Raw genomic sequence first — 12,701 nt, 5'->3', positions numbered from 1 at the left:
ATTCATGGGAAGCTGTTGCTAAATATGTATGTATATATTTTGTTTGACTGACTCTTAGAGGGTATTACATTTTCACAAAAGAAAAACAATTGTAAAAAGTCTAATGTCTGAGTAAGATTTTTGTCATATCTGCAAGTGTATCAAAGCTTTACATTTGTAATTGTAATTGATTTAAATTGTTTTCAATAATTATATATATACATTAATTAATAGTTAATTGAGGCAGGTAGCAAGCTTTGCTTCATTAATATGTCAGAGTACTCGCAAAAAACTAATTTAAAGTGTTTTTTAAAAACTGATCACCAACGGACACTTTGAAATTAGGGAGACAGAGAGTTTTGCTCAAAACAGGTTATTGAAAAGGTCCAAAAGACTTTAAATACAAAAAAGAATCGCAAGACCCAACGCTGTAGGTAGGGAGATCTATATTTAAAAAGACTATAGAGTCAAGACATTGATGGAAATAGATTATTGCATTGGGTTCTTCTTAATTTTATTGCTTATTAGTAAAAGTATCTTGACAAATGAATTCTTGACTGATAAAGGCTGGTCTGGTTTTAATGGAAAGCAACTTGTATCAATTTTCCTGAAGAATAAGAACGCGTGCTGTTTTACTAAACATATTGCAGAAATTGCGTCGTCCTTCCAAAATTCAATCCAATTAGGGACATCGCGGTGGTAAATATACATGCTGCGTCAGCCTAACGTTTGTGTCAGGCACCATTGACTCGTTGTTCTTGCCCCGCTTCCCTGACACTTCCTTGGTGACTATCATCAGGATGTCAGCTATATGTACACTAAGTAAAAATAACCATTAAATCGGAGCTCAATTTTCTAAAATGATTGCCTCTCTCACCTATCCGAATGCTTAACGATGTTATCGCACAGGCTCTGGATGAACCAGCTGCCGGTGTGCGTGTGTCGCAGGGCAGAGAATCCCTTCACCGTTGAATTGGCTCGCAGCATATGCAAGTGCTGGCCCGGCGACTGTGTTGTGGCATCCAAAGGGAACTGTATGGTTCACATAGGAAACAAAAAACATTAATTCTCGTTCTCCTGCTGTTGCCGCCTGCGACTTACCGGTAGTCCATGCTGATTCTCCAACAGCTTCTTGTCTGTCTCCACCTGGCACGCCTGGATGAACAGTAGCTTGATCAAGCAATGGGTTTGATCGTACAGGGTGGGGACATCGCTGCAGAGCACATTCTCAAGTTCCGAAATCCGTAAAGCGATACTGTTGGCCCCATACACAGCGCCCTCGATTCCATGGCTAAGGATACAGACCACCAACGAGTCTCGGATCGTGGATCTACTGCATGCGTTGCGGATCAGGTGCACCATTTCCATGTGGTCCACATTGGAGTGCGACTCCACCTGGTAGCCCATTGAGGAGAAGACCTCGTTAAGCCGCCGTTCGTCCACATTCGTGCCATCGCGTCTTTCCAAATTCCTTGGAGACAGATATTTCTATATAGATAGAGTTTAGTTATTAGTTTGGAGTTAATCAATAGAGTAAAGAGGAGGAACTACCTTCAGTTCTGGGCCGACGTCTCTGTGGAACTTCTGTTGGTTGATAATCAAGGCGATGCCGGCATTTTCCCGGCTCAACTGCAGGGCATCCCCCCGTCGAAGAGGTGCTGTCGGCGGAGCTGGACCTGAAGCTGGTGTTGGAGCCGCCTGCTGGCTATCCGCCACAGTCTCGCTCTTAATAGCCAACGGAGCAGCGGGCGTCACACTACCTGGTCCAGGTATTTGGCTGTCTTGAGCATTACTATTAATTGTATCAATTAATAGCTTGGCCTGCGCCTGCATATCGTTGAATTTAAGGTGCTCGATCAGCAGCTGGACGTCGCTCCCCGTGGCGTTGAGATCACCTAGTCGAATGCATCTTCTTGTCAGCCAATCTAGTATGAAGATCTCCATAAAACTAGTGTCGTAGAATCGCAGCGGATCCCCAGCTCCTGCCTGCTGCCGTCCTACTTTCTCGCTAACCTCGAGAATCAGGCGACCGCTCTGCGCCATCGTCAGATCCTCACATATCCTGTATAGACTCTTCAACAGCGGATGCACATGAAGCGTTATTCCCGCAATGTGCGGCAGGTAATGCAGCCGCAGCTCAGACCACCGAAAGCCCAGCTTTCGAAGCACCTGCCGGGCTCCGATAATGCACAGCCCCTCCACGAGCTGCCGCCGCCAAGTATCTGGCCGAGATTTCGAGTACTGTGTCAGTAGATCGCTGGACTGCTGCCGATCCCCTGCGGCCATGGCCAGTAGCTTTTGCAATATAAAGGCGGCATCTGCATCAACGTCACTGAAGAGCAGGAAACAAAGCCCGACCTGGAGGGGGAAGTTAGAAAATTTAAAAAGGTTTTTTTTAAGCTACACAGCTGCAAAACCCATTTTTACCAGGAGATAAGCTGGAACGTAGCCGTATGATCGTTTAATTATCGAAAATTACTTTTTGAGTCATATTTTTCGAGTTATCTGTGCTAAAGCACACTCACCTTCTGCCGGAAGTTCAGATCCCGCTCCACATAGACCAGATCATTCACATCGATGGTGTCCACTTGGATTAAAAGATTTGATCCGTCCATGGCGTCTCGCAAATGCGGGGAAGTACCAAAATACGACTAGAGATCCAGTGGTTTAAAAACCGCTTTCGTTCATCAGAAGACTTGTTTGCTTAACAGCGATGGGACGCAACAGGTGATCCGCCTATCGATCTGCAGATTTCGATAGCACGAAGATAGAGAAGAGTAAGCTCGATGATTCCTGTGTACAATTTACTATCGATAACTTAATCATTTTTCTGTTAATAACACAACCAATCACAATCTTTTTCAAGTTCGAAAGTTAAAGAGAAAATACGAATAATATTTAAGCCCCTGGGTTTACATATTTTTTGTCCAACGTTGTCACCCGCTCATTTTGGCTAGGTTCCGTTTATACTTATGTCAACGGGGACGAATTTCCTATTCACATATCGCATCAAAATCACGAGATCTATGTTTGAAGGAAACCGCTGTTCTTCTTTGGCGGGAATTCAAATTCTTACCAAGTGGAAACAAAAACGAGCTCTTTTGCTTTGTTTTATGTGAAGCCCACTAAAAACAAAGATTTTATGAATTGGCAATGAAAAGTAGTACTGTTTCTTTTATTATTTTTAATTTTCATTGCATCAAAAACGGTTACGCTGACCCGGCATTTGACGTATATTAACGGTTACGTTTTTGTTCGTAATCTAAACGATTACGTTTGCCGCCCTTGAACTAGGTGTGACCAGAGGAGGGAAAGACCGGTATGTGTCACAAGCACCGATAGTCACCATCTAATATCGATACTTCGCAAGTTTTCAAAACATCGATGCATCGATGTTTTCATCGAATTTTTCTCCACCTCTAGTGCGGTCACTCTTGTTGTTCACAACGCTCATGGGACGAAGTTTTATTAATTTAATGTTTTTGTATATTGTATTCTGTATTCTGTTTATGAGCGCTACAGAAACAGAGAGAGAGAAAGGGAGAGAGATATACTGAGGCCAGGGGCCGCAGGCAGAGAAACAGAGAAAGAGATATTGGCCGAGAGGGAGAGCGAGCGAGACAGCGCGCGCACTCGCACACATATGTACATATATAGTATTAAAAAATCAGATTGCGAATATTCGACGACTTTTTTCATACCTATATATGTATATGTACCCACACAACCGCTGCGTCATCTACGAACATACGTATACATCAGATGTATGTCACTATATATGTATATAGCAATTGCAGAAACCGCAACTGAACGTACATAAGCGTGCGCTATATATATGCATGTATATATATCTTTATTCACCTACTGTACCACTTCCACATTATGTAAGCGACGCCAAACGTAAAATTCTAAGGAAAAACAACAACAATACCCAAACAACGAAGAAAACGCAAAAAAAATCAAGGAAAAAAGAGAAAAGTTAACCGACAAGTAAAAAAAAAACGAACAGCAATGTTATAATCGAATATCAAAAGTTGTTAATGAATGTTCCACAAAACAAAACAAAACAAATAATGCGCACACAAACGTAAGATCGAGTAAAAAGGAAAAATGTTTATTTTTGCTTTTGGGGCTGCATAGTTCCGAAAAATAAATGTATGTATGTCCGTATGTACATGTACCGCACAGGCTGTATGTACATATGTATGTATGTACGTAGGAGTGCTCAGGGCCACGCCCCTAGGTCGGTAGACAGCTTCGAAAGAGGCCAACATGTTTGAGTTTGAGCATAGACAAAAAACGGCATACATATGTTTGTTTGGAAAACAATGCAGTTGCCCCCCCGCACCCCGTCGTAGCAATGGCAACAAGCAAACAACTGCAACAATATGCCTAAATAAGCATTTTTTCTTTCAATGTACATCTAAATGTATATTTGTAAGCCTGTTTGTGTTTTGCTGCGAACTGCGCAGCTGTATTCATACACACACACATGCAGGCACGCAATATACAGTCGCATTTAAAGAAATTCGCACAGTAAAGAAATAATAGCAAAAACTTTCGCCTCATTGACGGGGTTTTTATTTGTGGAACAACAGCAACAACGTAAATAACAAAGTGTAAAAAATATGTAATTGCGATTTAGAAAAGCAATTTTACTTTTACTTCACAATTCTCAAGCAAACACACGCAAAAATATACATACACATGTTTGTTTTTGTGCATGTACGTATGTATGTATGTAACGAGCGCAGCTGCGCTCCATGCTTAGGTCATGGCGGTCGGTGCAAGGGAGACGACATGATAAACAAGCCAAAGTCAGAATGAAACACGCGCCCCATACATATTTGCGTGTGTGTGCGTAAGAGTTTGGAGCTATCAGTTAATTGTAGCTTTCTATTAATTGGAGATCGCATATATTTTGTAAGCGGATTAAATGTACCGTTCCAGATACACGCCCACACACATGCGCATCAGCGTGTGACTTTGCTGCTCTTGCATACGGTTCTTCTTTTCTCTTTCGCACGATAACGAAAACAAACTTAAAATATTTTCTAAATTGTGGTAACTTTTGTTGTTTTATCTTACCATTTTTCAGGCTTAAAATTTTCCTTTAAATATTTAAATGTAAATTATACATAACTGAGCTAAATTCCTTTTTTTATGAAATAGTATCTAAAATACTTTAAAACTACATCACATTCCAAATATAAATTTTTAATATGTGTAACTTTAAAAAAAGGTTCAAACATAATATGTTTTCAATTAAATTCCTTTGATAATAATTAACTTATTATTATAAAATTCCGTATATTTCACTTTTGCACTTGAAATACAATGTAATTTAAAATATTTTTAACGCAAGATACAATTTATTTCAGAAATATTCACATTTTTAATTAAATTTTAAAATGTAAGCTCCTGCAAAATGTTATCTTTCCATATTCATATTTTCCTAAAACTTGTGTGACATAAATGCAAAACTAAGCAAGGCTTAAGAAATTATGATATTTAAAAGTGGTTTTTGCTTTTACAGTATTTTAAAAAGTTTTAATTTTTAAATTTAATTTCAACAAAATAAAAACCTTTGTTCATCTAGGAAGCTAAGCCTTCATTTACAGTCCATATTCGAGCTCGAGCCTTTCACTTTTCATTGAGATTTTCAGCATTCGAGCAGTATATATGTTTGTGTGTGTTGGTCAGGTGGAAATCGCCACACATATCTGAACTATAGAAGATATATATACATTATTGTACGCTATATATAGGGCTACGATTTATGTAACCATGTCCAGCCAGCGCCTTTAGAAATATATATATATTTTTTTTTGTTCTGTTCGCCAGCTAACACATAGTCCTTGCACGAATTGGTTATCCTCCTGAGGTATCTGATATATAGGAGAACAGCGAAATGTCGTTCGTTGTGGCGGATGTGCCAGTAATTGATTTGGCGGAGGATCTTGAGGATGGCGAGATCGATGATGAGGAGGAGGAGGAGGCAGAGCGGCAGCAGCAGCAACAGCAGGCGATCAAGCCACAGCAACAAACGCTTCAGCTGGTATCCCCAGCGGAAGATGATGTCCAATATGTGGGCGTCGTTGAAACCAAGAACAAAATAGCTGACGAGGATGTCATCGTTATGGGATTACCCCCACCGGGCTCCGAATCCGGTGGCCAGCAACAACAAAATAACAATAGCGGCGGCGGCAAGTCCAAGAAACCGCGACCATTGGAAGGTAGAGCTCCCAGCACCGATCACATTAAGATTCCTTTTCTTTAAACTACCATCGTTTCGCTTTCCATGTCCTATCCGTTAGATGATCATGCATCTAGCATCGAGAATGCCATTGCAAATGCCTTGAAAAAGAAAGGCATTGAACCACCAATGCCAAGGATGCGTTCCCTTAACCAGGACCTGGGTGATGGCGGCCCAATGGACGGATTTGGAACGGGACCGGGATCAGTTGAGGCATCTACTGGTGGCATCCCGCAGCCCAGTCGCAGCAGCAGGCGAAGGAAGCGCAAAAAAGAACGTGAACGAGAGCAGAAAAAGGATAGGGACAACAGTCAGGTAAGGTCATATCCAAATTAACATAAGATACTTAAAAAAAACCCTAGTTTATGAGAAAATTAATTTTATATCCTGTAAAACCATACAGCAGAATCTTTAATCTTGTTTCCATATCGAATATTGATTAAATACTGCATTTATCATGTGATTGTTTTATAGAAATGGAGATTAAATTTATTTATAAACTATATTTTGTTAAGAAGCGACTTGTAAGCCAAGGATATATGTAAATATCTCTCAATACTTATATCATAGCTTTGAGAAATCTCCAGATCTAAGGATCCTGTGAAACCCAATGTGGGAACATGGTTAGGTGTTGCCAATCAACCAGTAAATGTGTTTAATCTGCCGTGACTAATTAGCCCTGACCAATATGATTGTGCCAGGTAAAAGTTAGTTCCTAACTGGCAATCGTGTGGATTGCTTGGCTTGGTAATATAGGGGCTTCATGGGGGCTCAGTCAGGAGCTATTTAAGGATACTAGGAGGCCTTAAAAAAACTAGAAATTTAGACTCTATGTATATATTGTGATCTTGACCTTTAAGCTTGACATTTGCAAAGCCTTAAATGACATTTAATATATAATTTATATAAATATTTAATATATAATTTATATCATCTAATTTAAGTTAATATCCTTATCGAATGTAATTTCTTTAGCCGGGGCTTAAAACAAAAGTTTTATTTTTCAATATTTTAGAGATTGATACGATCTTTTCATTTGTTACCTAAAAAAAAATATTCCTATGTTTTCTTTTAACATCCATTTAAGGCCACGCATTATTCCTATATTTACCGAATGTTTCCTTTGAATCTCCTCTAGAAACGTCCACGTCGCGGTGAAGAAGACGAGGCGCCTGGTACGGCGGCCGTTGGTGACGTTAGCGACGACGACATGGACGAATACGAGATGATGAACGTCCGCGGCGGCAGTCCACCGCCCGCTGGTGCGGTAATGCCACCCTCTGGCCAATCCAGTGGTGCCGGTCAGCGTTTCAGCGGTGGCGACTGGGACATCATGGGAGATGGGCCATCGGTCGGAGGTGCTGGCGGTGGCTATGACTCACAGCAGGATCCCTACAGTAGTTACGATTCGTATTCCGAAGATGAGGCGGCACCAGGTCCCGGCGGCCTTAACAGTCAGCAACGCCGGCGAATGCGTCGTGATAGAGATAAGGATCAGCGTAACAACCGAAAGCGTAGGGATCGGGATCGCAATGAGGGCGGCATGGGGGGTGCAAAGCGCAATCGTCGAGATTCCCCTGATGGCGGTGGTGGCGGTGGCGGTGGCGGAATGGACAAGATGAGCGGTCGCATCGATCCGCGCAAACTGGAACTGTGTAAGTTCTATTTAATGGACTGCTGTGCTAAGCGGGAGAAGTGCTCCTACATGCACAAGGAGTTCCCTTGCAAATACTATTACTTGGGCATGGATTGCTACGCCGGTGATGATTGCCTCTTCCATCACGGCGAGCCCCTCTCCGAGCAGTTGCGAAACGTCCTGCTAAAGCACATGGAGACGGCTCCCAAGGAGATCCTTGGTGACTTTAAGCGCAAGTCCAGGGACGTTGCTTTGGCCCAGATGACGCGGCGACACGAGCAGCTATGCGAGCAGTTCAAGAAGGAGAATACCTGGAGCACACTGGTCAGCGGTGGAATGGGCAGGCGTCAGGACCAACAACATCAGCAGCAACAGCATCAGCAGCAACATCAGCAGCAGCAACAACAGCAGCAGCAGCAGCAACAGCAGGCGCAAACGCAGGTAGCGGAGGTGGGCGTGTGCATTCCGTCTCTTTTAGATATTGTGATTAACCCACCTCATCAGGAGAAAAAGCGGAAATCCCGATGGGAAGGAAAGACTGGAGCAAAGGCGCCTGGAGGAGCAACAGAGCCGGGCAACTCATCACCAGCAGCCGCGGAGTCCAGCAAGTCATCGTTGCCACCCCATCTGGAGCTGGCTAATCTCAGTCACGTCCTAAGTCCCGAGCACATGGCCAAGCTGAACAAACTGGGCATTAACAATTTGGAGCAGATGATGCAGGTACCCTTTGGCCAGCTAACAGAGGTGGGTCTGACGCTGGTCGAAATCGGTGAGATTCAACGAATGGCCGAAGAGGCTAAGCCCCAGACGCAACCGGAAGCAGCAGACAGGTAAGTTAATTAGCTGGATTAGGATTACCCAAGCCCAATTCTCATCCTTTTTTGTTCCTACTATCTTCGCACATAGCAATCATCCGGCAAAGGTGGCGGAAACGGAAACCAACAGCAATTCAAACAGCAATGGCTTCATTATGGTGGACTACACGCAGTATTTGAAGGATGCCCATGTCGGCTTCTCGGCCAACGATCCACGTAAGTAGTTAAGGAACGTTTTCCGCGATATTGGGATACTGGAATCTTATAATGACATTTATAATTAGTTGGTAGTTAGAGAAATCTTCGCAAGAAAAGCCTTTTTTATATTATACCATTTCAGGGTACTATTGTTTTAGCCAGAAGCTTAAAACTAAGTGAATTAGTCATTTCCGACCCTATAAACCATATATATTCTTGATCAGCATTATCAACCGAATCGATCTAGACATGTTCGGAAGAAAAAAAAAATTTTAATTTTTTTTAAATTTTTTAAGGGGTTACATCGTTAAAAATTTCGAAAAAAAAATTGAAAAAAAATTTATTTTAAAAAATTTGTAAACTAAGTATGCAGATTTGTTAATCGTTTAAAAACTAACACAGAATAGCTTCCCGAATTAAAATTAATGCATTTTTGGCTTAGTTATGATCAATTTCACATTCGAAATTATGATCTTATGGCTTACTTCAAGGGTATACGAACTTCGACTACCCCGAAGTTAGCTTCCTTTCTTTTTTTACTTTATTAATAGGAAACTTAATTTAGAAAAAGATAAAATTGTTTAAAGATTGGCTAGGAATTATAAGTTATATTTTTTTTAATTTAAAGAGCTCCAAGTTTGAGGTCCCTTCTTCAAAAACTTTTGCCCTTCTAGCAATACTTTTGATTAAAGTCAAAATGCAATAATGTTTATTCCCTACTTTACCTTTCAGTGGATGATGATCGGGATGATGATGAGCAGCTGGTCATCGATGATGGCAACGAGTCGACCGCCGACGATGAGGAGCAAAAGACCAGCAGTCCCGCAAAAGCAGCGCCAGTGAGTCGCCAGGATTCCGCAACAGACGAGGCACCCCTGCCGTCCGTGTTCGATTTGCCCAGCTTCATGAGCAATATGCTCGGCAAGGGCACGTCGTCAACACAAGTTTTGCCTGCCAGCGCAACCTCGCCCAGTCAGGAGATGTCGCCATCGGTTGTAACCGGCGGTGATCCAACCGGGTTGCGACCAGTGCCCAGCGGCGGCAGCAGCAGCAACGTGTTTAGCCGGCTCTTGTTCGGCGACAAGCAACCAGATCCGGAGGCTAGAGCGGCATTCTACCGCGACATCATACGCAACCCCTTCAAGGCGCACAGCGGCGACGGGGAGTCCAGCAATGAGAACTCGAACCATTCGAATTCGCGTTCCCTGACACCGACGCCAACGCCGGAGCCGGGCTCACAGTCACCCAAGCAGGATGATGCGGAAGCATCGCAACAGCCTCAAACAACTTCCTCGTTTTATACCCGCTCATCTATGTACGATTTCGATCCCAGCCAGGCAGAGAAGCCGCTGCCCCGGAATAGCGATGATGATGATGATAAGCAGTCACAGGATCGGGATGTTGACATGAGGCTGCCCTTTGAGCCAATCAAACATTATTTGCCCGCCACGGAAATCGATGCGGCAATCTTTTCCCATATTCCGCTTCGCTGGCAACTGCTGGAGGTGGATGTGGAGCTGCCGGACTACCGTCAGCAGCGGGCCAGTGCACGGCACAAGGAGCAGCGCGATTTGCGAGATCCACGCGTTCGTCGCATTCTCGGACTGCCCGAGTTACTAGACATGGTCGGGGCCTTGGGCTCTTCCGCAACTTCCACCGCAAGCAGCTCTCAATCGGGAGGTGGTGACAGCTTTGGACGAGGCATAGCCGCCGGTATAGCTTCGCCGGAGTCTGAGACTAGTGTACGGGATGCCACGCCCGTTTCGCCGCCGCCTATTCAGCTACCGCCAGTCCTGAGTAGTTTGCCACCGATGAATACCCCGCCGCCGTCAATGTCTGTCCCGCCCCCGAATGTCAAGCTGGAGAAGCCTGCAGCACGAGCCGATCCACGCCGTGATCCCAGGAGAGCACATCTGCAGGCACAGGCACAGGCTCAGGCCCAGGCTCAAGCACTGGCCCAAGGCCAAACGCGTCCAACAAATGTCTCCGGCGGTAGCAAACAAATCTCCGAGATACGCAACATAATGCAGAGCTCACCATGGTACAAGGATCTTGGCAGCAACAACAAGATCATGGTGAACCAACAGCTTGCGTTGGTGTTCACCGAACTGAAGAAGTATCATCAACTGCCGGAGGATGCGCCCAAGATCTTCGACGTGAGCTTTATTGTCAACAATGCGACGCTGCAGCAGATCTTCGCCAAGCTGTTTATCTTTGTCGACGACAATGGGCAGGTGGTGCAGCTGCCCGAAGAGAGCAACAATGGCGGCGGCTCACGACCGAACGTGGGAGTTGGATCTGGAGCTGGAGTGGGTGGTGGAAACGTAATCCTGCCTAACATGTCGCAGCCGCCGCCGAATCTGGCACAAATGCTGCGCCAGCCGCCGCCGAATGTGATGCAGATGCCCGGCATGATGATGCAAATGGGTAACTATATACCGCCTTTTAGCCAGCCGCCGCCACGTCTCCTGCCAGGTGGTGGAGGAGGAGGCGGACCACCCGTCGGAGTGCCCAATGGCAATCCCTTTAATCCCTTTGCCAACAACAACAACAACAATAATGGTGGAGGAGGAGGAGGAGGCGGAGGTGGAAACGGAAACGGAAACGGAAATGGTGGAGGCGGAAATGGAAATGGAGGAGGCATGGGCAACATGAATCCCATGGGCAATATGGGCATGGGGATGCCCTTCAACAACGGCATGCCCTTCAAGAATTTCAACAACGGAAACGGAAACAACGGAGGTGGTGGCGGAAGACACTTTGCGGGCGGAAATAATGGTGGTGGTGGTGGTGGTGGAAACAAGCGTAATCACCGCGGCGGCAATCAGCGGAATCGCAACAACATCTAAGGATGCACCTCATCACACAAAGAGAAGGAGGAGGAACACGAAAAGACTTTGTTATGCCAAAATGATGATGATTAACCCCAAACTTCCCCCCCCGGCCACTGCCCACTGACCCCCATGTTATGCTCCATGTTATAATGACCCCTTTCCCCTCCCCCTTTTCAGCCTGCCCCAGAGTGTTCGCTTCCAAATTTCTATCCTCACTCCACTCCCCCAACCCACACAGCAGAAATCCGGGCTTCGTCGACTGCTTTGTATATTGTATTCCTTATTCCTATACATTATAACGCTGTCGCTATATTATTTTTTTGCTAGGTATAAGTGAGGAACTCGGGAGATATAAGCCCTACTTACCAACTACGTACTGATAAAGTGTAGTCTTAACTAACGAAACAGATAAGAGAAAAGTTTAGAAAATCCGCATAGATACAGAAAAGAAGGAAAGAGAGAGGGATAAAACGTAAAATGTCGAAGTGCGACAATTTTTACGATATTTCTTTTTATTTAATTTTTTTTTAACTGTAGGTTAAACAGTTTTATTTGTAACACCTTTGTACACACTTGATAATCTAGACATACAAGAACTACAAATAAATGACATGTTGTAATAGTAATTCGATTCGAAATGTAGGATTAGAGCATAAAACGGGCGCTTCGCCTTCGAAAGTGATTAATTTTTAATTCCTTTTTTGAGTGGTAAAAATAATAGGCGCGAGACTGAAGAACATTATCGATTAACGATTATTTTATCGATTATTAGGATCGATCAGCCCATAAAAGTAGTTCGGAATTGATGCGAAGTAACTAGTTCCTCGCTAGTTCACGAATTTTCGCGCATGAAGTCCTATATCATTTAAATTTTATATCCATTCTCAACTACAATTAAACGGTGTTTTATTGCTAACAATCTTGCTTGTTAAGAATTTTAATTGAGGTAGTTTTTATACAGCGACGTTAAAAAAACTCAAAAT

General features: G+C 43.7%; 2 protein-coding genes across 5 annotated transcripts; one reads left to right on the top strand and one right to left on the bottom strand.

The window, feature by feature from the left end:
• Nucleotides 1–408: 408 nt before the first annotated feature.
• Dredd (Caspase-8 Dredd) lies at nucleotides 409–2,750 on the bottom strand. Its single transcript, XM_086830790.1, has 5 exons — nucleotides 2,505–2,750; nucleotides 1,531–2,337; nucleotides 1,081–1,467; nucleotides 857–1,011; nucleotides 409–797 (listed from the first exon to the last, which is right to left on the bottom strand). The coding sequence occupies exons 1-5, from the start codon at nucleotides 2,592–2,594 to the stop codon at nucleotides 662–664; spliced, it is 1,575 nt and encodes a 524-aa protein (XP_086686916.1). The 5' UTR covers nucleotides 2,595–2,750; the 3' UTR covers nucleotides 409–661.
• Nucleotides 2,751–3,339: 589 nt separating this feature from the next.
• On the top strand, nucleotides 3,340–12,344 carry su(sable) (suppressor of sable RNA-binding protein). Of its 4 annotated transcripts, XM_086830659.1 has the most exons (7): nucleotides 3,340–3,743; nucleotides 5,824–6,215; nucleotides 6,297–6,550; nucleotides 7,374–8,321; nucleotides 8,376–8,701; nucleotides 8,778–8,902; nucleotides 9,617–12,344. In XM_086830659.1, the coding sequence occupies exons 2-7, from the start codon at nucleotides 5,891–5,893 to the stop codon at nucleotides 11,731–11,733; spliced, it is 4,095 nt and encodes a 1,364-aa protein (XP_086686785.1). In that variant the 5' UTR covers nucleotides 3,340–3,743; nucleotides 5,824–5,890; the 3' UTR covers nucleotides 11,734–12,344. The 4 variants fall into 4 exon arrangements, with proteins under 4 accessions (XP_086686785.1, XP_086686774.1, XP_086686780.1 ...); XM_086830648.1 differs by having other exon boundaries at nucleotides 7,374–8,701; XM_086830654.1 differs by having other exon boundaries at nucleotides 3,380–3,863; nucleotides 7,374–8,701.
• The last annotated feature ends 357 nt before the right edge of the window (nucleotides 12,345–12,701 follow it).

This window comes from Drosophila serrata, unplaced genomic scaffold (assembly GCF_035046125.1).
Source record: "Drosophila serrata isolate PLE 108 unplaced genomic scaffold, ASM3504612v1 contig_23, whole genome shotgun sequence".
Taxonomy (NCBI): Eukaryota; Metazoa; Arthropoda; class Insecta; order Diptera; family Drosophilidae; genus Drosophila; species Drosophila serrata.
The sequence above is the reverse complement of the archived record's forward strand: the minus strand, read 5'-3'. Positions and strand labels throughout refer to the sequence as shown.